Source organism: Manacus vitellinus, unplaced genomic scaffold, assembly GCF_001715985.3.
Source record: "Manacus vitellinus isolate BGI_N305 unplaced genomic scaffold, ASM171598v3 scaffold_1_pilon, whole genome shotgun sequence".
NCBI classification, from domain to species: domain Eukaryota; kingdom Metazoa; phylum Chordata; class Aves; order Passeriformes; family Pipridae; genus Manacus; species Manacus vitellinus.
In genome coordinates this window covers 21594284-21619158 of record NW_021939396.1, presented here as the reverse complement: position 1 = coordinate 21619158, position 24875 = coordinate 21594284, and the positions used below count along the sequence as shown (strand labels likewise).

Here is a 24875-nt window from a genome sequence, read left to right as displayed (position 1 = left end):
GTCTGGGTGCCACAGACCTCCCGCCGAGCAATATTTGCCTGTGGAAGGGATGGTGGGGGGTCCTGACTGCTCTGAAGTCGTCTCGTGTAGTCTGGATTACTTGGTTCCGCTGAAAACCTGGAGGAGAAGCGCGCACGCACGGAAATTGCATGTTAATAGTTCTGGGTGATGAGGAAAAGGCTCACTTCTTTTTAGAAGCTTTATATGGGCAACAAAAATTATATGAAAGCGTTATTTATTATTATTATTATGCAGTAAATGCTTGCAGGATTAGGACCCAGTAGTGGAGACCTTAGTATGGCTTACAGTTTCAAGACAGGAGTTGTAGTCTAGGCAGGTAAAGACTAGTGGAAGCAGCATTCGAAGCCTCGTAAATGCTGTGATGATTCAAACTTGAGTAAGCTTATTGCTGTGTATTTTCAATGGAACAAGTTAATGTCAATCATGTGGTGAGCTTGCCTCAGTAGGAATATGTCTGATTTAGTTGTTACAGTAAGGATCATCTCCTTTAATAAGGAAATCTGTGTCTTAGCAGCACCTTAAAAACAGATCATTCCTGTAATTTTTTTTTTAAATCCTCAGTATGTGGTGTGGGAACCTCCCATCTTTGACAGTATGCGTCCACTTCTGAAAAAATTAGTAGAATGCAGAAACTTTCAACAGTCCTTTCAAAGCTTCCAGTTGTCACAGTTTTGGGGCTTGAAGGGATTGCTTCTATAGCTTTTATATTGTTAGGATGTTTGTAATCCTATTTATGTCCAAATGGATTATAGGAATGAAAGTGTAGCAGATGTCCCCTGCCTGTTACAACTGTGTCATATCTTGCTCTATAAAATCTGAATTGTTTCCCTAATGGCCAGAAAAAGGAGAGACAATAGGTTTGTATCTTCATTTGAGTCTGTGGCAGTGTTAAGATTTGAGAAGTTTGGGGATTTTTTTAATGAGAAGCTAAGGCTAAAACATCTTAAAAAAAAAAAAAAAAGAGCCTGCATAGGCCACCAACCTGTCTTTGAACATTGAACTACTGAAGTTGTTTCTGGAAGTTGTAAGAGTCTGAATCTTGAGCATGAAGAGGAAACTCTGTGATTCAGAATCTTTCCAGTGTACTTGGGTCTCCATTTTGGAGAAGGCATGCTAAAGTTGTAATTTTTTTGCCATCTTGAACAGCAGATTTTTCAAGATTTAGTAGATCCATTATACCTTCTTGAAAACAAAGACTAGTCTTAGAAATTATTTAAGTTTTGCTTGTTTTATTTTTTTTAAACTCCACAGCATGAGCTCTTGCAAGTCATCATTGAAGGCACTAATAAGTGCCTCAATAGAAGACAGAGTGAACATGCAGATATTTACTGTTGACTTGACAATGCATTGTAGTGTAGGGCTTCATAAAAGCTAGCTTGTATTAATTTCATATAAAACTTAACTAACTGACTTTTTGGTGAATACAAATAATTGTACTGTTTCAAGCTTGGTTTATACAGGCACAGAATAAAGTTAAGGCAATGTAAAGCAGATCTTTTCATAATCAGAAGAGTAAAGTAGTTTTTGAGCTGTCATTCTATATTGTTAAGATTTTAAAAGTTATTTTTATAGTACTTTTTACTCATTATTTTCATTCAAAGATGAAAAAAATCTCACCTTTCCCCAAAAGAAAATGCACAAACTAAATCATTAACTAAAGTGCAAATAAGTTTATACCAGTGGCAAAGTTTATTAGGCCTGCCTTATTCTCATTTTCCAAGATAAGTTCAGAGGGACCAGTATTAACATGTCGCAATGTTTTCTGATTTTCATGTGAAAAATTCTCAAAATAACATTGGAAATTTAAAGATGCAGCAAAAATTATTACTGATTGTTGCCTGGTCATTTTGATCTTGTGGTTTCGTGGATGCTAATACTGAGGTCTGGGAGGGGAAAAGAGTAAGCCTATTACAAGTAGATTTGCTACAGGACTTGCTATGCAAGGGTCTAGATTTCCATTGCAGGCGTTTCAGAAAGCTTAGAGCAACTGGTCTGTAGCATTAAGAACACACTGCAGATGTCTAATTAAAAGCTGTAGGGTTACTTTAATACAGCATTACTGAGCTCACTGGCAGGTGATGCGTAACACTCATCAGTCAGGTTCAGAAGTGTTCTTCACTGTACCTTTTCTGAGGAAGAGTATTAATAGCTTTCTTTCTTGCATGTGGCTTCATTGAGTTCCAGTATAAGTAGGGTACAACTTACCTCATGTTTTCAATAAAGTAAGTTTAGTTGAATAGCACTGTGTTGACTGGATACAGTAGCAGCTATGAGATTATGTTTATTTACTTGCTATGAGCATGCTGAGAAAAAAATGGAGCTGAAACTGTTAAGCATTCATTATTATAGTTTATGGAGCCAGTTCTAGCTTTCTCCAGCTGCTTGGAGCAAGGTAATATGGTGTCCTTACTTCAGATAGTGCAGTAAAACTGGAGCTGCTTTTTTTTTCCCTTTTTTTTTCTTTTTGTTTTTGTTTTTTTTAAACTCCTGGAAGAGTTTAAGACTCTTTTTCTCCTGTCACGGAGTTCCTTGGTCCCATTAAGATTTTTTTTTTCTTCCTTCCAAAAATCTCTTGAGATTATATTTTGATTCCCTTCTCTTCTGAATAATTTCTGTGCCTCTCTTTCCTGCTTTTTAAACTTTCAGCAGAAAAACGCGAAGCTATTCTTACATGGTTTCTGTACCATCTGCAAAACACCACAGAAACTTGAGAGTAGCCATCTTCTGTGCTCTGCTACAGCTTTAGAAAGCCATTCACACCATCTATTTGTAGATGTGGAAAATACTGAATTGACTATGTACTTCCTACTGTTTGAAGTACACCTGGAGAGTAAATGCTACACGATCTAGTAAAAGCATTTGCATTCATTTGAAAGAATTTCATACTTGGTCTTCTTGAAAGAACTTTCTGGGCTATGACCATTTAATGCTTGTTGCAGTCAGAGATTGTATAAAGACTTATACTTTCAGCTGATACACCCCCTTTGGTTTGTCTGTATGTTAATGATCAAAGGGCACAAGTTGAGCTGTAGGATTCTACAGGGCTCAAAGAGAAAACTGCTTAGTTTCTTTCTGAAGAGAAACTTACAGAAAATATTGGTAATCAGATTCTTTCGTTGGCCAAAGGTATTCTAAGCAGAGATATCTTTATAGTGTGTAACTAAGGGCTTTGGCTGATGCAGCCGTGTAATGCTCAGGCTAAAGCAGTTTCATTGACTGCTATTTGAAGTGTGCAACTGAGTTATCCTTTGCACTGTGCCACGTTTAAAGAATATTTTTCATTTTGACAGTCTCAGCAAAACCTTTTCTACTTTTGGTGTATCTTAACACCCTCAAATGAATTGTGTGAAAAAAGGTTTGTTTAAATATTGGAATTTTAGGGTCATCAGGCAAGAAAAGCATTCAGTAATCAGTGCTGTTGTTGACAGCACTATTTCTGCCTTGTTGCATCATACCTGGAGGCCTTAGGATGAGGGGAAAAAAAGATGGCACAATAAATTGCACAATTTGAATTAATTAATTTTGTCAGTGGATGTTTAATATATTACCCATAAAGTTTTAAATTTTGGGCTGTGGTTGTCTTTTTAAAACAAAACATTTCTGAGTACTATAGAAAAGCTTTTTTCTTTCCCGCTTCTGTTGCTGTCTTTGGTATATCCAAAAATGGTCACATGGATTTTGGTTAAAATTCTATGATTCATCTGTGGGCAGAAAATAAATGTGGAAAGCTTCCACTGAAAAGGAGACTATTCAGGGATACATTTCTCCCTTAGTGTATTGAAGTGCAAGTTTTTAAACATCTTTCTAAAGGTTGTTGTTTATATGATCAGATGATCAGACAGCATTTTGAACAGTCATGGGGATGAATTTTCCAGAGGGTTCTTAAGGGATATGAATTAGTTTATTACTTCAGAGAAACAGCTGAAGCTTTTTTAAATTATTTAAAACTTTTAGCTGTTGAATATTTGGAAGCGATTAAGAAAGTGTTTGGGGTTTTTTTAATTTAAGGTATATATGTAATAGCAAAGAAGCAAAGCAAGGGACAGAATTTAAGAAGTTAGTTGGCTGTAAACTTTCTTGACAAAAGTCCGATACCAGATGCATCAAATCCAATACTTTACCGCTAAACAGAATCTGAAGAAAATAGAGGGGCACAAGAACTGATTTTTGGCAATGAGTTATTTTCAAGATTGAGTATCAGGTCTTTGGTATCCCTCTGAAACTCAGTATTGTGAGCTTTGTTGAGAAGAACTTTTAGGGAGAGTTCTGAGACACAGATTTGTAAAATATGCTTAATTTTCAGAATGCTGAGGGAAATGTACTGCATCTTAGATATGAGAACTCTAGTTTAAAGCTGGTTGTTGCAGGAGAAGAGGGGTTAGGTGACCTGATCTTTCAGTTTCTATTAATAGTTACTTTTAAGAAGTTGGCATGCTTGCTAACTACGGTAAGCAATACTATGTTATGCACTGGTGAAATCATGCCAGTGGTAGTTTGTAAGTGTAATATAACATGGCAAGACTTAAATACCTGTAACAGTTAAACTGAGGATCAGATCTAATATTTGAAGGAATAGGCCACACTAAGTTGTGATATGGCTTTTGTTTTACTTAAATGCAATTACATTTGTGTGATGCAGAGTTAAAATAGCTTTTGTTTTTTTAATTACAAAAAAACCCCTAAAGGTAATATAGCTTGAACTTTATTTTAAAAGAATTGCCAGAATTAAAGTAACTTTGAATTAGTTAGTTATGATTATTTAATTTTCAACCATTAATTTATCTGAGTCATTCTGAATGTGAATCAGTGACATTTGTGTGGACTTTATCAAATACTATTCTTGACAATTGTTTTTTACTCAGTGAACTTAATGGCTGACAGTAGTATAATGTATGCTTATTCTCATCTTTTCTGTGGTTAAGCACAGTAATTTCAGTCATAGCTTTTTGTTAACAGTGAACAACTTTAAAATTATTACGTTTTTGTATGGAGAATATATAGGCTAAGGTGTATGACTCTGCTGCCAAAGGTAGTGGTAAAGACTAATTTAATGATTGTCCAGAGTTTTAACTTTGGATGTTGAATAATACATGCTGATTTTCTTTCCTTTATTATGTGAGGGGAAAATGGTAGACTAATGTAACGCCTATAATCAAATCTGTCTGGAAAGAACAATGGGATGTCGTGCTTAGTCATGCTTCATGTTTGACTTCTAATTTCTGTTCTACTGTGAAGTTTAACTTGTGAAGGAAGTGAGCTGTGAGGGATGTACACAGAAATTGCAGATGTTTGGTTAAAGTAGAAATTACTTTTAAAAATTCAGCCTGCTGCTGAACTGCTACAAAGTGGTAATTGTGTTAATTAGATAATTTATGGCACGTACAACTGTAGCTGTTCTGAATCAGATTTTGGAACAGCTGCAGAGAACTTAAAAAACTGGTAACTTTCAGAAATTTACCTTTTGATATGCAATTCCTGGGTTGAGTAGGAGTGAGATGAAATGAGGAGACCTGTTTCCTTTCTTTTTTCATTTCTGTGTTTGGTAAATATAGAATTGCAGTAAGTATTTTGAGCACCACTCCACATTTCAGACTGCTTTATTCAATAATCTTTATTCAATAATCATACAAGCATTTTCCAGTCAACAAGTAATTGCGTTTCAGTCGTAGTGTAATTTGAGCTTTACATCATCTGCTTTCTTCAGTTTTTTTATTATTTACACTTACTATTTACACAGCCTAATGGACGGTCTTTCCTTGATGTATCTGAAGATGAAGTAACACAAACTGTCCGTAAAGACAATGTAAAGCAACCTGTGGAGGCAGAAAAGAAGAATGAAAAGGTCAGTTCTGGATACAAAATGACAATGTCAAAGTTTAGTGTATGTTATTTCAGTATCTATTAACTCTATTTGTAATTTAAAATCCTGTTAGTTACATGAATGAAGAGGCATATTTCTTACTATGAATAGTGCTAATCCGATTTGGTGTTGAAAAGAGCTAAAGTAGTATTTTCTTAACTTCTGAGATCATATCTTATCATGGAATGTTTGTGAAGCAAAACCCCCTCCTGCCCCCAACTAAACACTGATATCTCTGTTCATCATGTGACAATGATAAGCCTACAGAAATTAAATTTGTGTTTCTTCAATGGCTTCTATGGAGATGCAGCATAATGATAGTATTGTTAAGTGCCTTGTAAATGGTCTACCAATTGGGGGACTACTGTTCAGAGGATTGAGACCATGTGCCTGCTTGTTTCTTTTGCCAGATGTATCCATTAGAGTTCTTAATTTTTGATGACAAATATGGGCTTTGAAGTCTCGTGTGAGCTTTTTATTATGCATATTGAACAGCTACATTAAAAACATCTTTTTAAACATTGATCTGCAGTGTTATCTAGAAGGTAACCATACTAATGACAGTGTTATTTTTTGCACTGTGAGGACTAATATCTTCTTGCCTTATCATGTATGCTATTATTTGTAGGCAACATGGATATACTTGATAGGCCTTTGATGATAATTTTTTTTACTTGGTTCTTTTGATAACATTTTCCATAAAATTTTCCCACTCTCACGGATTTCTGACTTATTTTCTTCAACAACATGCATTTGTTGTAACTCTGCTGAGGTGTATTGGAAAAATAAATGATTGTGCATAAACAGTCAGAAATTAGTGTACTGTGAGGGTGGTGAGGCACTGGGACAGGTTACCCAGAGAAGTTGTGGGTGCCCCATCCCTGGCTCTGTTCAAGGCCAGGTTGGATGGGGCACTGAGCAACCTGGTCTAGTGGAAGGTGTCCCTGTCTATGGCAGGGAGGTTGTAACTGGATGATCTTTGAGGTCCCGTCCAAACCAAGCCTTTCTATGATTATTGTCATTTCTTTAGCTCATTCAGGCTTTAATAAGCGTCCTTGACTGCCCTCTAATAACTTCTTTTGCAGTTAGTATATTGGCTAAAAGACTGTACTCTTTTAGTTTGCTGTGGGACTCAAAGTCTTTTTGGCATTGGCAAATAAAGGACTTTCTGTGAAGTAGGTTTGCCATAAAATTTCATACTGAGTGCCTCTTTCTCTTCCCCATGTTTTGCATATCAGATTGACTTTGTTGGTTTTTTTCCCAAGAATATAACTCAATTTGAACCTGAATGAATAACTGTTTGCAGGTTTTCAAGTCGGCAAGGTGTTTAAATGCTAAACTCAATCTTTGCCTTAAAATTGCAAACATAGTTGTCTGAATTTTAAAATGCAAAGTTGAAGCTGCAACTGCACTAAATCAGTGCCAGTATATGAATGATTTTTCAACCTAATTATGTTTTCACATCACTTTGGGGGACCCTGGGCAAAGCATGATTTACTCAGGAGTAGATTGTTACCCTTCAGTCAAAAGCATACTCAAGAACATTCCTTTAACTACAGGTGACTGTACAGGCATCTAATTATTTGGTAAGGCTTCTCAGGGCATCTGCTACATTTGTAACGTTATAAACCTGCTAAGGTTTTAAGGGGTCCTCTGTATGTGTCTTTGTGTAGTTTGGGATGGATGGTATAAGTCAATGGGTGGGATTAACAATTTATGTACATGTATGTAGATTTATGAATACATATAATCTGTGGCCTGAAGGGCATGGTTGTTTTTTTGTGCCTTGATATATGCTTTCAATGAAAATCACACATCCTTTTTGCTTCTCTGTTTCTTACCTGCTTTGGGGTTGTGAATTTCAGGCACATTTTTTCAGGATAGTCATTTAAGTTGTTCTGCTTTGTGCAGAAAGCTTTGGGTAATGTCTGATCTGTGGCTGTTCATAGAGTTTATAAATCCCTTGACACTCTGAATAGTTTCTTCCCTGCTTTCCATTTAAGTGACTTGCCACATTACAGAGAGGTTTTTTTAGTGTTTAGTGTAAGGGACTGTTATCTGAAAAGTGACTCTGTGCATGAGACTGTAGAATGTTAAAATACCATCTTCCATTCTGTTTGCAAACAGACAACTTTGCTTTGTCTTGAATACTAGAAATAATTAGACCATTAGGAATCAAGAAGAAAAGTTTATTTTTCTATCGTTCTTGCATGGGGTATGGTGCATCTTCAGGACTCAAAAATTTTGGCTGGCCTGCTGAGTTCCTCATGTGCTTTTTGGCTATTGGCCAACACTGTATATTGCTACCTGTTGCACTAAAACTGTTTGCAGAAGTAGTCATATCTGTTCCTATTTGTTTAGCTTAGCTCTTGTATTCAAGAAACCATAATAGATGAAACCTTGGGGCGGGGGGGGGAGAAGTCTTTCATGTATGGGCTCTAAGCACAGCTTATGTTTTGAAATAATTTCCAAGCTGGAATTTTCTTACCTTTTTTTTAAAGGAGTCAATGGCATTATTTATTTCTCCATATGTGACTTTATACTTGCTTCTGCACAAAACAAATTTTGCCAGACTAGGATCTGCCTGCTACACAGCTCATTACTCCTCTGTGATTGTGATGCCACCAGCACAACTTCTTCCACCAGGCTTTGTGCTCTGTAGCATAAGTAATGTTCCACCCACTTGCCATTTCTGTGCTGTGTAAGTCTTTCACAGAGGGTTGTTCCAGAAAATCTGTTTCAAATTTATTCCTGCTTTTTTTGACTGGGGGTGGAGGGGGAGAATTCTCAATCACTATGAAAAGTGACCACTAAATAACTATTAAGATAATGTTTTATTTTTATTCTAGTCAAAGAAAAAAAAGAAATCAAAGGGAGATGCTAAAACGGTTCAGGATACATCTCGTCTAGATGGAAAGGAAGTTGATGAAGGTACTGAACACAAACATACACAACATGCAAACATTTTGGCTTAAATGCTGTTTAAGATTTACTTGTGTTTGATTCGTAAAAAAACATAAGAAACTTTTTTTGTCATAACTCCATAGTCACATACTATATCTGGAAATCTGATCTTTGAATCAACAGAATTTAGTAACTTAAACTGATTTTTTTAAGTTAAACTTATGAAAACTGAGAAGTTGTGAATAATAGGGCCCTCATGTTGCTTATGTTTTGCTCTGTGAAGCAAAGTATTATCACATTGCATCCAGAAAAACTTACCTTTAGCCATTTGTTTGCGTTTTCAAACTAATGTTGAAGCTGACTGCCATGTCTGATTGTTAAACCACCCTCAGACTTCAGCTTGATATGAGACAAGCTAAAGCTCTTCCCTTGCTCTCTCACTTAGTTTTTGATGTTTTCATTTGGATGATGTTTTAGGAGCCTGGGAAACAAAAATCAGTAACAGAGAGAAGCGTCAGCAGCGTAAGCGAGACAAGGTGCTGACCGAGGGTGGCTCAGGAGAATCAAATCTCCAGGGGCTGGAAAATACGGTTAGTGTATCCATTGAACAGCTGATGCCTACACCATCCCTGCCGGTTGGTCTCAGAAAAAATAAAGGTATGATGGTCGATAGGTCTGTGAATCTGTCCTAGAAAGATAACTTTACTTGCATGCTTAAATAGTGACGCTGTTTTAGACATATGATAGGTATATTTGGAGGTGAAGCGCTTGAGGAAGTTTGTCACGCTGTGTAAAAGTACTTTCTTATTGTGCAAAATTTGCCCCTTTTTAGCCGTATTTTTGGGGAGGCTCAAGAGAGAATGTTCCAGATTAAGTGGCTAAGACACTGACCTCCATCCGCACTGGTGCTCTGTCCGTAGCCGCACAGCTGTGCGGGCATATATCCCTGTTCCTTCACTTGTACTCTGCTGACTCTGCCCTTTATGTTTCCTGGAACTTCAAAGGCATCCTCAGCACTGCTGCAGGCAGCACCAGCTCCTTAACTTTTTGAGTGCTTCCTTTCAGAAGAGTTATGCCCATGAAATTCTCTTTAAAGACCATTCACTGCTTAACACGTAGGCGTTTTTTCCAATGTAGATTTAGTAGTACCCTATCCTAAAGCTGTTTATAATGATGAGGCACATCTGGCTGAGATTTAGTAATCAATTGTTATAGCTAAGAATTCAATAGATGTGGCTTCTGCTGTTACAGAAGGTTGCATGGGCTGGTTTAAATCGTGTAGGCACAGGAATTCATATTTGGCTGCAACTGAGAAATTGGTGTTTTAATTAGATGAAACTTGATGTTCTAGCACAATGACAAAAAGACTGAACCTAGCAACTGTCTAGTACCTTGTAACAATTTATTGAAATTTGTATGCCTCACCCTGGTGTTTTATTGACACTTGTTTGCATCTTGACTGAGTGCATAATTCTTGCCCTGAGGACTAGATCAATTGTTTCCTGTTACGTTTGTTTTTTCCCTGTCCATTTACAGAGTTTTAAGAAATGGTAGTTCTAACTGTGTCTCTGCACTGTGGTGAAACATAACTGCTACTTTAACCTCTCTAGCCAGAGTCCTTTATGTATCATGTTCTTATGTATCACCTTGTACCAAACTAATCTGCAAAGAATTCAGCTGTATCTAGTGTTTTCATGGTGAGGTAGAAAGAAATAGTTACAGGTCAGAAATACTTAGAGCCACCCTTATCTTAAAAATTACAGCCTCTGTTTTAGATTTTTGCTCTTCATTCATGAGGAAATTAGCTAAGGTTCTTTGAAATCTGCAGTTACTTGGTTTATGGGCACTAAGTCAGTTTGAGTTCGTTCTATCTGCAAAATAAACACAAATAATAAATTATAATAGAGCATTTTAATTTTATTCTTAAATTTTCTGGAAATGTCTTAATTTACTTGGAGATTAATATGTTTCTTTTCTTAAAATAGTGGATGCTCTTTAAGAAGATTTTTACAGGTGTTGTTGTTTGAAAAATCTTCGTCTAACTTTGTTTCCTCTTACTTCTTAATCAGGTGATGCACTTTCTAATGCACAAATTAGCAGCTCTAAACCTGCAAAGGGGGAGTCATCAATTCCACAAGGTAAAAAGTTTTCATTATTGGGCATCACAAGTAACTAGAGAAGTGTTTTACAGAAGTAGAAAACACCAATTGTTGGTGCAGGACCTTGTGCAGTTACTGACATGGAACTTTATTATACAACTGGCTCTTTTGGCTATGCAAATGTTGTAATAAATGTTATATCTCAAAGTTGCAGTTACTTTTTAATAGGTTGAAAACAGTCTCTGTTACATGTGGAAATAGGATTCGGTATCTAGAATTTTCAGATGGATTACCTATTATACAAATAGTTACTTACAGAACACTAAAGCTCATTTTCAAGCTCCACTGAAAAATTCTCTATGCTAGCTTTTCAAACTTTCTTTTTCATGTTAATGAATTATTTGCTCAAAGAAAAACTTAGTTTAGATAACTGCCAAGAGCTCACAAGTCATGATTATTGCAAAGTTTTCGCTTGTTTCAGATTGTATACACTGGTTACTCAGTTCTTTACCTACTCCTTTGAGATGCATAAATTCATTCATTTTTAAAATTCTTAAATATAAGTATATGTTTATAAATTTACATGACATATGTCATACTCAAAATATTTGGTTATTTTTAGACTGTCATTGACTAGTGAATCTTAGCAGTTTTCTAATAAGAGATACTGCTATACTAATACTTGAAGTGAGTTAGTTTGGCATAATGAAATTAACATAGTTGTTTCTTACACATAGCCAACATTAGCAGTGTTGTTTTAATGAAAAGTAGTTAGTGTAATTAAGAAAGTCAAATGAGTTATTAAAAGCACTCAGATCCAGAAAGTGAATCCCTTTCTGCTCGTTTTTGAGAGCTTTACTTCACATGCAAACTCCCTGTACCATCACACAGAAGGAGCTGGATTCTTCAGAGATACATAATGAGAGGACAGGAGGCAATAATCAAGTTTCAGTAAGAGGAAATTCTGACAGGCCATGGGGAAAACAGCTCTTCATGAGATTTCCCAGAGATGCTTTGAACTATCAGCCTTTATGGTTTCCAGAACTTGAATAATGTGGTATAATTTAGAAGTCAGCTGTGCTTTGAGCAGAAGGTGGAACTAGGTGACTTGGAGAGATCCCTTTCAATCTTAAGTTTTCTGTGATTCTGTAAAAACATGCTGATCATATAGAAGGTAAAGAGTAGTATAATAAACACAGAATAATTAAGCTCCTCCTTCAGGAGCTCAGGTACCCTTTTGCAAGGTTGCAGAAGGGTTTTTCTACCAGCTACAGTTTGGTTTCTGTCTCTTGGTATTTTTGTTGTTGCCTTTCCCCAGGACTTCATATTACCCTCTGATAAAGTTGACTGACAGGAGCAGTGCTAGTGCTATGGAGCAAGGGCAGTGTTTTGGTGTAATTCCAGTGTTTGAAATTAATTTATCTGGGAAAATCTAGGCGTATTTCACCTAATCAATACTTTGTCAGTGAGGCTGCCTTGAATTTGGCATGTTCATGCTGCCTGAGCTATGCTTTCATTTGAGGAATAAAATGTTTGGTCTGTAGTTTTTGTTGGTGGGTGATACTGACTTGTGCATGAGGTATTGGCTGACTGTTTAAGTGTTACACTTGCAATATGCAGGTATTTTTTAACTGTTTGTAAAAGAGTTTTTCTGTTGTTTACACTGCATATATAAAGAGAGAGGGGTTTTGATATACAAAGCCCTTTGAGAAAGGTTTGTGATATATAGGAGGTGAGGCTGTGCGCACTAACCCTTATATTTTATAGGGACATAAATTTAAAAATGTTCTATAATGATCTTTGTCTCATTGTACTGCTGACTTCTCTCAAAGTATACATTAAACTTGCTATGGCTGGTAATTTCTCATCAGGGTAGACAGTTGGAGTCTTGTGGTCTTTTGTCTTAGTGTAACATAAAATATGTTACTTATAAATTATTTTGAGAGTGTTACCATGATTTTTAACTCTAACTGTGGTGGACAGTTATCGACAATATGATAACTATGCTTTTTGTAAATCCTGTGCAGTGTTTGGTAAGTATTTTCTAATACTTGGTAATTTCTTCTACTTCCTGCTTGGAAAACTGCTCTATGCAGTTATGAAACCAAAAATATTCTCCATTTAGTGAATAGGATTTTTCACAAATCATCATCATACTCTAAGAGAAATTACCTGGCCTTTTTTATAATCTAGAGGCACTGATTCACCAATATGCCAGCCCTATAAAGAAAGGGATGAGGAAAGAGAGTGCAGTTGGTGCTGTTTGTTCCTTACTCTTCAAGTTAGTAGACAGATGGTGCATATCATCTGAACTGGAAAATCAACTGAGACAGAGCAGCAGCTCGTCTGTATCCCACTGGTGTAGCAAAGCTGCCGTTCATTTGTCTTTTGTTTTTTTTATCAAGTGAGTGTGCACGTAAGTGATATTTTAATTCTTCATCCATTTCTTATTTTAAATAATGCTTTCATTATTCTTGTATCTAAGTTTCTCCTGGATTGAGTGAAAGCCATACAGTAAATGGAGGAAGCTGGAATGAGAAGTCTGTAAAAATCTCACAGATTGGTGTAGGAGAGGAGAAATGGACATCTGTTCCTTCAACTGCAGCTGGGAAGAGGAAGACTGAGACGTTGGCTTGGGGCCAGGACACTGGAGATGCTAATGGAAATGGAAAGGACTGGGGTGTAGGCCTGGTGGGCAGGCCCTGGAAAGAGCGTTCTTTGTTCACTCCCATTGGTAAGCTGTTCTGAAGAAACTTACTTCCCTTAAGCGTTTTTACATAAATATATTTTTAGTAGTGGATCTCTGAAATATCTTTATGTTTATATATTAAAAAAAATCTTGACATGGTCTAGTGAAATGTAAACTGAACAATTTCTGTTTACTGTAAGTTCTGATGGCTTAGCATCTATGGCTCTGTGTACAGTTAAACTGGGTTTTTTGAGTTTATCTGAGATAAAATTGTTTCTGAGATAAAATTGTGCCATTTTGAAGTGTAAGTTCTTTTAAAGAACGTCTTAAAACCCAGGTCATAAGTCTATTCTGTTGACCCAACATGATCAAATCAACTGTGTTTGGTTTTGACAGGTGTTTGTTTGGGCTTCAGGCATGAAGATTGTTCAACTTCTGTGACATTTAGTATTACACTGTTTTTCTCATTAGAAACTGTTTTCTAGTGTTCAGTACAATTTTCTGCCTTTATCATTTGTGCTGTCCATAGTAATAATGAAGAGATTTTTTGATTTCTCTCTGGGCAGCAATCTCCAACTTATTGGTAAATGCTGTAATATGCCTTCCCACTGTTCAGTCTAAGTAATTCTCATCTCTTCTGGAAAGCAGTGTTCCTTTGAATTCAGCAGTGTTACTTTAGTCTTGTCATGGCTTAATCCCAGCCAACAGCAAAGCCCCACACAGGTGCTTGCTCACTCCCCCACCAGTGGGATGGGGGAGAGAATCAGAAGGGTAAAAGCTGGAAAACTCATGGGTTGAGATAAAGACAATTTAATAGGGAAAGCAAAAGCTTTGCATGCAAGCAAAGCAAGGAAATAATTCTCTACTTCCCATGGGCAGGTGTTCATCCATCTCCAAAATAGCAGGGCCCCATCACACATCACGGGTAGCTGGGAAGACAAATGGCATCAATCCAAATGTCCCTCTCTTCCTCCTTCTGCCCTCTACTTTATATACTGAGCTTGATGCCATATGGTATGGAATATCCCTTTGGCCAGTTGAGGTCAGCTGTCCCAGCTGTGTCTCTTCCCAACTTCTTGTTGGGAAGACAACGCTCAGCCTCTTTGCTGCCAGTGGTACAAGAAGCAGAAAAGGCCTTGGCTCTGTGTAAGCACTTCTCAGCAATGACAAAAACATTACTGTGTTATCAACCCTGTTTTCAGCACAAATCCAAAACTTAGCCCTACCCCAGCCATAACTAGCACAAGATGAGATGTTTTTTTATTTCTCTGGCATATCTTGAAATGGGGTTCCTGAGGCTGGGCCTGATATACCATTGGAAGCTTTACTGTTGCCAAGTGGAAGCAAAGGGCTTTTTTTCATCTTCTAGTTAGTTGTATTCTGCTGTATTTTCTAATAAGGCAGTTCTTGGTTACTGTGAACATCTTTTTGTTGGTTTTGTTACATCATGTTTGACCAGGCTGATTTACTTCTGGTAAAATGACTGATTTTGTGGGTGAGGGGAGAGCAGTGGAAATCTTTCATGGCAACTTGACTAATGCTTTCAACACTGTCTCGCAGCATTGTATCCAAGTTAGGGTGGTTGAAAAACTGGTCAGGCTCAAAGGTAATGGTTATAAGTCCTACTCTCCCTTGAGGCTGTTAACAAGGGGGATATCACAGGGCTGTACTTAAACTTTCCTGTTTATTGTCTTTATGAGTGACCTGGAAGAGGCAACAGAGTGCCATTTATATCAGATTTCCAATTTACACCAAACTTGAGTGGGAACAGGGGAATCAGTTGATACAGTCCAGATCAGGGGTGCCATCCAGAAGGACCTAAACCCAATGGAGTAATGGAACCCAAGGAAGCTCACTGAGGACAAATGTGAAGTGCTGAACCTTGGGTTGGAAGCAATCCTGGCTGGAGACTGACTGTCTGGAGAGAAGCTCTGTGGATAAGGGGTCCTGCAGGACACCAAGCTGGACATGAGTCAGCCATAGGTCCTAGCAGCAAAGGACACCAACAGTATTCTGGAATGTCTTAACACAGGAGTCAGTAGATTAGGGATAGTGATTGTCGACCCTTTGGGCCTGGAATACCTGTCCAGTTTTTAGTGCATCCCCCTCCAGTTAAATAAATGTGATTCAAAATAAAAAAACCACTGGTAGTTTTTATTTAGAATCACGTTATAACCAGGTGTTCCTTTTGACACATTAGTGCCACTGATCATTTCTGCTTATTTTCTGCCTTACATTTAACAGTCAAATATGTGTTAATTTTTAAGCAGTATCTCCTATTTGTCAAAAATTATTCTAAATTTGGTTCTATTCTTTAACATATATATATATATATGTTTTCTCCAAGCTGTGTTTCATCTACATGTGCTTTTCGATAACTTAGTGGTTGTGATAATGGGAAGAATAATAGAATGGCGTTCAAAACACAATCTACTTTTCCTCTGTGAGAAGTTTATATATAGGCTGAAAGGGAAGATGATCTTGAAAAGCTTGAAAATTATTTCAAGCTGTGTGTTCCTGAAGTCCCATCTCTATCAGCACTGATTAATATCCTCAATTGTGTGAAATGTTATCACAGCTGGAATGTCCACTGTTTTTCTGACTTGATTCATAATAAAATAACTAACTTTTTCAACATTGCCAGCAGTGTGTGAAGTTCTTTTAATTTTTTTCTCCCCTTCCTCCACAGCTGCTTGGAATGTGGATGCAAGGATTAATACCTCTGAACAGAATTCTACTTCTTTTTCCTCATTTGGATTAACTCCTGCAGTTTCTGGTATGTATGCCTTTCCAAAGATTTTTCCACTCTTCTACTCCACCGGGTGGATTGTAGTTTGCCAAGTGTTATTAATACACATTTTTCTCATTGTTCTTTGAAAATAGTACTATAAAGAGTAGAAGACGTGTTTTATGAAAGCCTAGAAAGCTTTTTTGTTATGCTGAAATTATGCAATGAAGTAACTGTTTTAAATTGATAATCAGAAGCTAGATCATTAAGAAGGTTGGTACCTAGAGGGGCTTGGAATGAGGTGATCTTTAAGGTCCCTTCCAACACAAATCATTCTGTGATTCTGTGATTTCTTATTTAGCCTTCCTGTTTGTATATTAAGTCTAAATAATGGGCATAAGAGGTTGCGCAGTTTTGCTGTCTCAAGTTAGAGATCTGAAGATTGCTTTCCAGGAAAGCCCATTTACCTCTGATCTCTTAGGACGTTTGTTATTTGATGGTTTTTTGCCCTTCAAGGAACTGAATCAAGGAACAAAATATGTTCCATAGGCAGGATTGTAAGTCTTGAGTCTTTTCTCTGTATGACAGATGGAAAAGCTGAGCTCTAGGGTTTTCTTTTTTGAAGGGTGAAATTGCTGTAGAGTGCAAACCTGCCTTCATAATAAATCTTGTATGTTAAACTACTGACATAAGTGCTACAATGATTTATTGTACAAAAGAGGGATCATATGTCAGGTTTTCTGCTCTTGCCTGCTTACTGCATGAGCTTGGCATGGCTATTTTCTGTTTGGAAGTAGCTGGCCAAGTGCTTATGAACTTAGGCTATGTTTGCTTGTATTCCATGTTAGAGGCTTTTAACTGTTGAACTCAAGCTCAGTGTCCTGAGTCTTAATTGTACAGAGAGTTTTAATTAAAAAAAAATATTTCCAAGCAGCCACTTGAATTCAAGTCGTCTTTAAACTAAAACTTAAAGTTTATTAAATAAAGTAGGATGACAGACTGAGTTGAGATTCATCTGCAATGCCATCATGAAAACTTTGAGAGAAGTGTGAAAACAGCTAATGCTATTCATTGCTATTAAGCAGCAACACTGTAATGTAAAGTGACCACATGGACATATATTTACTTCTTAATTGTGACTGGCTGGCAAAAACAATGAGAACACGTCAATATTTCTGTCATCTGAGGTATCTTTTGCAGAGGTGTGTATAAGAGACCCAGGTCATATTTGAACTGCATTTAAACTTCAGAAGTCTCAGTATACAATATACTAATTTCTCTCATTCTTACAATTAAGGGGTTTTTTTTGGTTTTTTTACTTTTTTATGTAACGGTTTCTGTTTCTTGTTTATTTTTCTTAATAATGTTAGGTGTGTAACACTTTCTGTTATGATGACTGATACTGGCCTTACTGTTGTTTGTCATGCCGCTTTTACATTCCTGAAATCCTTTACTTTAAATGAGAATTGGAATCTTTGTAATGTATAATTTAATTGGTCGACCTGCAGTGTAATTAATGAGGTTTCTTTCTAGTAATCTTTTAAGCTTCTCTCTGTAAGAGTTCCTACTAATACAGGGTAATAATTTTACTACCCACAAAATTTCATTGTGTTTTTCAGTTTGAGGAGACTGCTGAAAGCCTCATAGACTGCTGTCACTCACTCTTCTTATCTCTTTTTCCATATTCTTTTCATGACTTAGTTTTGTCTTCCTTCAGTTTCCTTATTTTCTGAATATACCTCATGTACAAGAGCCTTCTAGTTTTCCTGTCCTGTGCAGTCCTTAGAATCAGAGTGTTTTCTTTGAGGCTTTTGTCTTCCTTTTCTACTTTGATTGGAATTTCGTTCCCCAAGAAAACTTCAAGAAACTTGTTAACTTACAAGTACAATTCTGTTTATTCCCTTTCAGGATCCAACAGTGAATCAGTTTCTCAGACTGGTACTTCTGATTTTCAGTGGGATTTAAGTCATGCTCAACCCCCTGTTGATGATGAATGGTCTGGGTTAAGTATGTTCCTCTAAAATGTTCATTAATAAAATGTTAATTACTGTTAGTTACTTATATTAGCTACTGGTATTGGACAGTTGTGGGTATCTGAGGAAAAACCTGGAATGTTTCACTTTTGTAAAGCTAATTGGCAGTTTGAAGAAAGTAGGAAGAAGTATTTTCACAAATTATGATAGAAAATGGTTAATTTTTAGAAAAATACTTGGCTATTCAAACTCAGAAGTGGGAGAGCTCATGCATTTTAAGGCAGTTCTGGCTTTTGCTAGAAAAATCAGAGGAATAAATTAAAAAAGTCTTACTGCAAATGATGAGAAAAATCTATTGCAAATCTGCAAAACACATATTTAGCAGATTGTATTTGAGTCAGTTTGTTTCTATATATTTGTACCTTACTGAAAAGATTCCTGTATTTAATCTAACTTACTTTCACATTTACCAAACATTAGGAAGTTCTTATGTGTATAGAAAGCATATATAGGATAGAAATCACTGAAATGACTTGGGAATTGTGGTCAAATGGGTGTTAACTCCCTGCTTTCCCTTCCCTCCTTAAGAAAATGTTTACTACATCTCATGAGGGCATTGAGCTGGACAGTTGTTCCAGAAATTTACTACCAGAGCAGCCTTGCATGTTACCTTCTCTCTAAGAACAACTTCCTGTTTAATGACTTCCAAAGTGGAATAGATTGATGCAGTCCTGCATTACACCACTTTTGGCATGATTGCTCTGATACCAGATCATTTTGAAACTTATCTTTTGTGGTTTATCTGGTTTAAGGATAAGGGAAGCACATATCAGTTAATCATTTGAAAGTAATCAGATTTACATTTTATCAAAAGCATAATTCACTCACATTTCTGAGCATGGAGTGTTTAAGGCTATAGCTTCTGTTAATGGAGTAATTTTATCATAGATGTCAACTAATTGAAAGGTACAGTGATAGAAGTGGGTAAATGCAAATTTAGGCCAATGTGATACACAGATACACCTTACTGCTTGATCAGGATCAGGATGAGGAAATTAACTGTTTATAGAAATACTACTTACTTTTATTATTAATCAGAATGGATGTTTTCCTTAAGCAAGTAGTGAGATTGCAGTAGATAAACTGTGAAGTGTTATGTTGGGCAGTAATTGTGTTTTCAAATCAGTAAATTTTAGCATCCAAAGTAGGCATAATTAACATAATATTTTTCTATGAAGGCAAGAGGCACTAACTAATCTTAAGATCTCTTAGTGCATTTTTAGCTTTGTATGTTTTCCAGTAAATTTAATTAGGTTTATTATTGCTTTTCATTTTGACTTGATTTTTAAATGATTAAACTGAATCCTACTGTAGTTGGCAGACTAAGTTTGCCTCTTCTTCAATTTGGTGTAGATGGGGAGTGAGAAATATTTGTGATGTTAATACAAATGTGAAATGAAAATGCAATCTTTTACAAGGTGTTCTGTTTTAAAATTGGCTTGCAGTAACTTTCTACTAAACAGACAGTCTAAGGCTTAGTTCTTCCCTTCAGATATTTCTAATTTTTATATAACTGACCCTTTAAACCTGTCATTCCTGTGTGACAACATAAATATGTTCCATCATAAATGAACAATAACAAAATGGAGTAGGGATGAAAGAGTCTTAGAAAAAATAAGGTTATTAATAAATGTCAGTGCTTCAAGATGACTTGACTAAGATTTACACTTTCAGATATATCACTTGTAAAATAATCTTACCTAGGTAAGATTGATCAGTGTTACAGTTCATCCTAATTTTTTCACAAACTAGGAAGAAGGTTTAACATAGAGAACAACTCTTAAATTTGTTCCTCATCATGTAATTTAGAAAAATATCTCAAAGCAATTGCATCTGGCTAGCTGCTGTGATTAGTCTGTAATCAGACTGCGCTGTAAAATCAGTCGTACTCATTACTTAAAAATGTCCTGCACCTATGTCCTACTTTTTTCAGAAATACAGGAAATTACTATTATATCTTGATTTCAGGAAGTGGGTTTATGCTTAGTTTTGGGTTTGGTTTTTTTTTTCATTTTTAAACTGGAAAAGAGCACCTGTAAAGTAACTTTTAATCTTTATAGATGGACTTTCTTCAGCTGATCCCAGCTCTGATTGGAATGCACCAGCAGAGGAGTGGGGAAATTGGGTAGATGAAGAAAAAGTTGCTTCTGTTCCTCAGCGTGAAGAGAGATCTGATATTCAGAAGGTAAAAGGTGGTATTTTCTCCTTAGCACCAAGACTTTGCCCTTACCACTGCCATTTCTTAAAGTAACTTAGAGGGTGGTGATAAAGGTAATCTCTCATCTCTTTTACACTGATAAGAATAGCACGATTGTGTTTGTTGTGTACACAGAGAAGGAAAATGCTCTATGTTGTTATTAAGAAAAGAGAAGCTGCTCAGCTCCATGTTAAATTTTACTGTCTCATTGTAATTAGAGGGATTACCTTATCAGTATAGACTGAGAGGATTTAGATCTGTTTTCATAAGTACTTCTTAACAGTATTTAATTCTCAATATGAAAAACAGCATTTCCATGCCACCAGTACATGGTGCTCTGTTGCCTTTTCCCTTCCCAACTCCTCTACCTGTATTACCAGATAGCATGTAAAGAATGTGGTCTTCCTAAAATGAACTGAACAGATAAGGCTATTTACACTCGTATATGCAACTAAATTCCTTTAATTTGTGTTTAGTCTATAGAAGGCATGTTTCATTGTCATTTTAAATGCTAAATACCTTCTGTTCCCATACAAAGATTTCAGATAATGAAAGAGAAAAAGCAGAGCCAATTCTTCAGAGTTCTACAAGTGGCAAATCCAAGAAAAAGAAGAAGAAAAAGAAGAAGCAGGGGGAAGAAGCTAACTCTCCTGCACAGGTAAAATCTGGATGGTTTGAAAGGCAGTTGTGAGGAATTCACAGAATTGCCTTGTCTTTGTATATTAGCAAAATATACAAAAATTATTTTGGGGAAATTAATTTCCTTATGGTATTGGATTGTCTACTATTGTTTCTCAAGAATTAAAGTAATTCTTCTTTTACTAGTATTTCCTTAATTTGTTGTATTCGCAGGTCAAATGTGGAATAATTCGTAATTTTGCTAGGTTTAAGAAAAGCGTGAAATGTGGCATCTATTTATCCTGAATTATTTATTTCCTATCAAATCTGGATTCTGTACTGGATGCTTCCAGGAGGAACTACCCTCTGCATGGGAAGCCTTCTCTTCATGTCCTTTCAAAGACAGCTGCCTTGGTGAACATAGCTAGCTAGCAGAATGAAAGAAATTTAAGTTCTCTCTTAAACTTTCAATTCTGTGAGAATATAGTGGTTTTTGTAAGTACTGTTGTAACTTGATTTATCTGAAAGTCTCAATGCCTCAAACTCAATGGGCGGAGCTACTCTGAGTCAGAGTTTAACAAGGAAGAGAATATTTTCAAACTGAGGATGGTTGGAGTTTTCTGTGTTACTTAAATAGCTTTTGAAGATTGCATTGAAACACATTTGTAAAAATAGCGAAAGCAGATTGCACTTCACTTGGCAATTGAATCATGTTTGAATAGATGAAAACAAGTACTTTCCTAATAGGAAAAAGCTTTTAATAGCTCATTATCAGATTACATCCTGCATCTGCTTGTAGTGACAGCCATTCATAGTTTACATTCTTTACAAAATGATCAGTGTTCAGTGAAATCTGACTAGGTGGATTGGAGAGGGGAGAAAGCAAAACTTCAGTCATACTTGCTTTGGATTTGCTTTTATGGTTGTCACGTTTTTCAGTCTGAGATTGTTTTAAAACAATTTTAAAATATTACATTCCTGCTACATAAAATTCTCTTTTCAAGTTGTCTGTTTGGAGGTGGAGCTTGTGTCAGTTTGCAGTGTTTCTTTTGAGGCAAATGTGAGGCAATTTGCAGTGTTTCTTTTGAGACAGATTCAATCTGGGGGAACTAGGACTGCAGCTTTTTTGTAATTGAAATCTGTTCTGGGCTCTACAATGACTCTGAATGTAAGTCAAGATTAATAGGTTATGGTTAACAGGTGTTTGTGGGTATCCTGAATGGATCTTATAGTCAGTGAGGGCATTCTGATTTTGTTTTTTTTTCCATTGCTTGTGAGCTGTCTTTTAAGTGGTATATGTCAAATGGAGTTCTACTGTCCATATTAACATAATCAGATTCACTTGTTCTACGTATTAGTCTCCAACCACTCAATTTTGTTACTTTTTCTTTCAGTCCATCAGTCTATGAAGCCATAAGTTTACAGATGAGAATTTATCTGTACTAAATTTTTATGTAAAATTGAGGGTGTTGCTTGATAGGAGCTGACAGAACTCCCAATACATCACTGAAGTTATCCTTTTTATAAGAGTTTAGTAATTTAACTTGCCAGTCCTACTTCAAACTCACTTAAAATCTGTATATTTATTCTCTGAAAATGGAACACCTTCATTTAAACAGCCTCATCTTTCTCATTGATTTTACTTAAATGTTCACACTCTTTTTTTGACTTCACTGTTTGTCAAAGCAGTGGAAGCTAACTTAGAGCTAGGTATAAGGCAATGTGTTCTTTCCTGTCAAGAAACAACAGACTTAGACTGTGACTGCATTTTTATAAGGTTCCAGTGGAAGTAAGTGAAGGAACAGTGTTTCAAGAGGTACTTCCAGTTTAAAATCAGAGACCTGTGTACTATTTACTTTTTACCACCATGGGATTCTTCTAGTCCTATAAAGAAGTGTAACTACTCTAATTCCACACGTTAAAATGAAAACTTTCCACCATTAGAGTGTTTAAGGAGTAAAAGTCTTGGATACTTTGAACATATTTTCAGTTTTTGTACTGAAGTTTGTTTTACAGGCATCATGGCAAACTAAATTGAGTTGCAAAAATATTAAAGCTTAATAATAGACAACTATGCAGGTTAATATGCAACGTTTACATTTTAAAACTTTCTGTTTGTAACAAAGCACAGAATTGAGAGCAGTCAAGTGTCATTGTGATACTTTTGCAAAGTTTTTAGAGTAAATTCAGTTTAATTTCACATCCTTATAATTTAACAGGAGTGTGAAGTGTAGTTCATTCTCAGATTGGGATTTTTGTTAGTAAACTGTATGAAGAATACTGCTTTCTGGGCTTTATTGAATTCTATGGGTATTTTTTTATTATGTTGTTCTGTAAATTTTGAGTGTTAGCCTAGGCTAATTTTAGCCCACTACTTTAATTTTTGTAATAGATTTTCTTAGTTATGGAAGTTAGTATAGAAGTTATAGAAGCTATAATAAAATTATGGCAACAAAACTCATGCAGGGAAGAAGAGTCAGAACTTGACTGCAAACACAGGCTCTTCTTTTTTCCCCTCCCACACCCCTTTTTGTAGGACACTGAAGAACTGGATAGAGAAGCTGGAGAGGAATTTCAGGAGGATACCTCAAAAGTTCAACCACAGCAGGAAAGAGCTTTTTCTCTGAAGACCATAAGTACTAGTGAACCAGCTAAGGTAGGGATGCAAAATTTGGTTTATGTTACAATTGGATTTGGAAGTGCTGAAGTCCTTTCAAAGATTAATTTGTATGGATAAGGTTACACTAAAAATACTGTTTCAGGCTAAATGCTTACGAATGTAAAGGTAATCGAGAAATTGAATTTCAGATAGATATAATTTATAAGTTTTAAAAAATATATCTGCTCTGAAAAGCAGTATCTTCCAAATCAGTAGTCACTTTCTTGACTGGCAAGTTTTTTTCTTGTTTGAATTATTCAGGCAATAGTTGAAAACTTTGAAATCTGGAAACATAAGAACTAAAAGTTCTGAGCACAAGACTAGTAGGATATTCTACTGTTTTGTTGCAAAAGAATGAAGTGTTATTGACTTGCTATATTCTGACTTAAATGCTATCTAAAACTGATTTTTTGTAGCTGTACTGAGCTTAGTCTTAATGACTGAATAAGAAAAGGTTTTATGTGAACCAATTCACAAACTGTTTGCTTCATCTCACAATTGAAACATAGTCTAGTGAATACAAGTTCTCTTTCAATCTTTCTTCAAATAGCAGCTTTCTCAGATACTGCTACACTACAAACTGTCACATTGTAGGAGATGTAAAGTATTTAATATTTCTAGTGACATTGATTTTGTGTTCCATAAAAAGTGAACAATACTAGTGAGGCAGCAGTTCAGTACCAGAGAGTATATGTCAGAATACTGAGTTTAAGTGCTAAGCATTAGTTTTGTAAGGATAACAAAGTGTTAAGATTCAAATGAAAGTGCTAGAATGAAATCTTTTACGAGAGGATGCAGGTCAACAAAGAAGAAGTACAGAAGTGTGTTGAAAATGTGTCCTGAAAAGTACATTCATTCAGACATACTTAAGGCTCATTAAAAATACCCTACATCCAAGTGGAGTTTTACTACAATTATTTAGTTTAGATCAGTTCAACCTTTATTCAAGGTTAACAACTAGCTACCTATTCTATCTGAGAGTGCATAGCTAGTTTTAGAGGTGGTTTTTTGAAGCTGTATTTGAAAAGATATCTGCCTGTGTGCGCAGGTGCCTTTACTCCTGTTAG

General features: G+C 36.0%; 1 protein-coding gene across 1 annotated transcript in view; it reads left to right on the top strand.

Annotated features, from left to right (window-relative positions):
* Positions 1-24875, top strand: part of MTDH (metadherin) — a 99249-nt gene that overhangs the window by 67009 nt on the left and 7365 nt on the right. The window contains exons 2-11 of the mRNA XM_029959285.1: positions 5759-5863; positions 8731-8812; positions 9263-9442; positions 10855-10923; positions 13370-13618; positions 16263-16349; positions 18210-18308; positions 20395-20519; positions 21070-21189; positions 23686-23805. Coding sequence (XP_029815145.1) covers positions 5759-5863; positions 8731-8812; positions 9263-9442; positions 10855-10923; positions 13370-13618; positions 16263-16349; positions 18210-18308; positions 20395-20519; positions 21070-21189; positions 23686-23805 — 1236 coding nt within the window. The remainder of the gene's footprint in view (positions 1-5758; positions 5864-8730; positions 8813-9262; positions 9443-10854; positions 10924-13369; positions 13619-16262; positions 16350-18209; positions 18309-20394; positions 20520-21069; positions 21190-23685; positions 23806-24875) is intronic.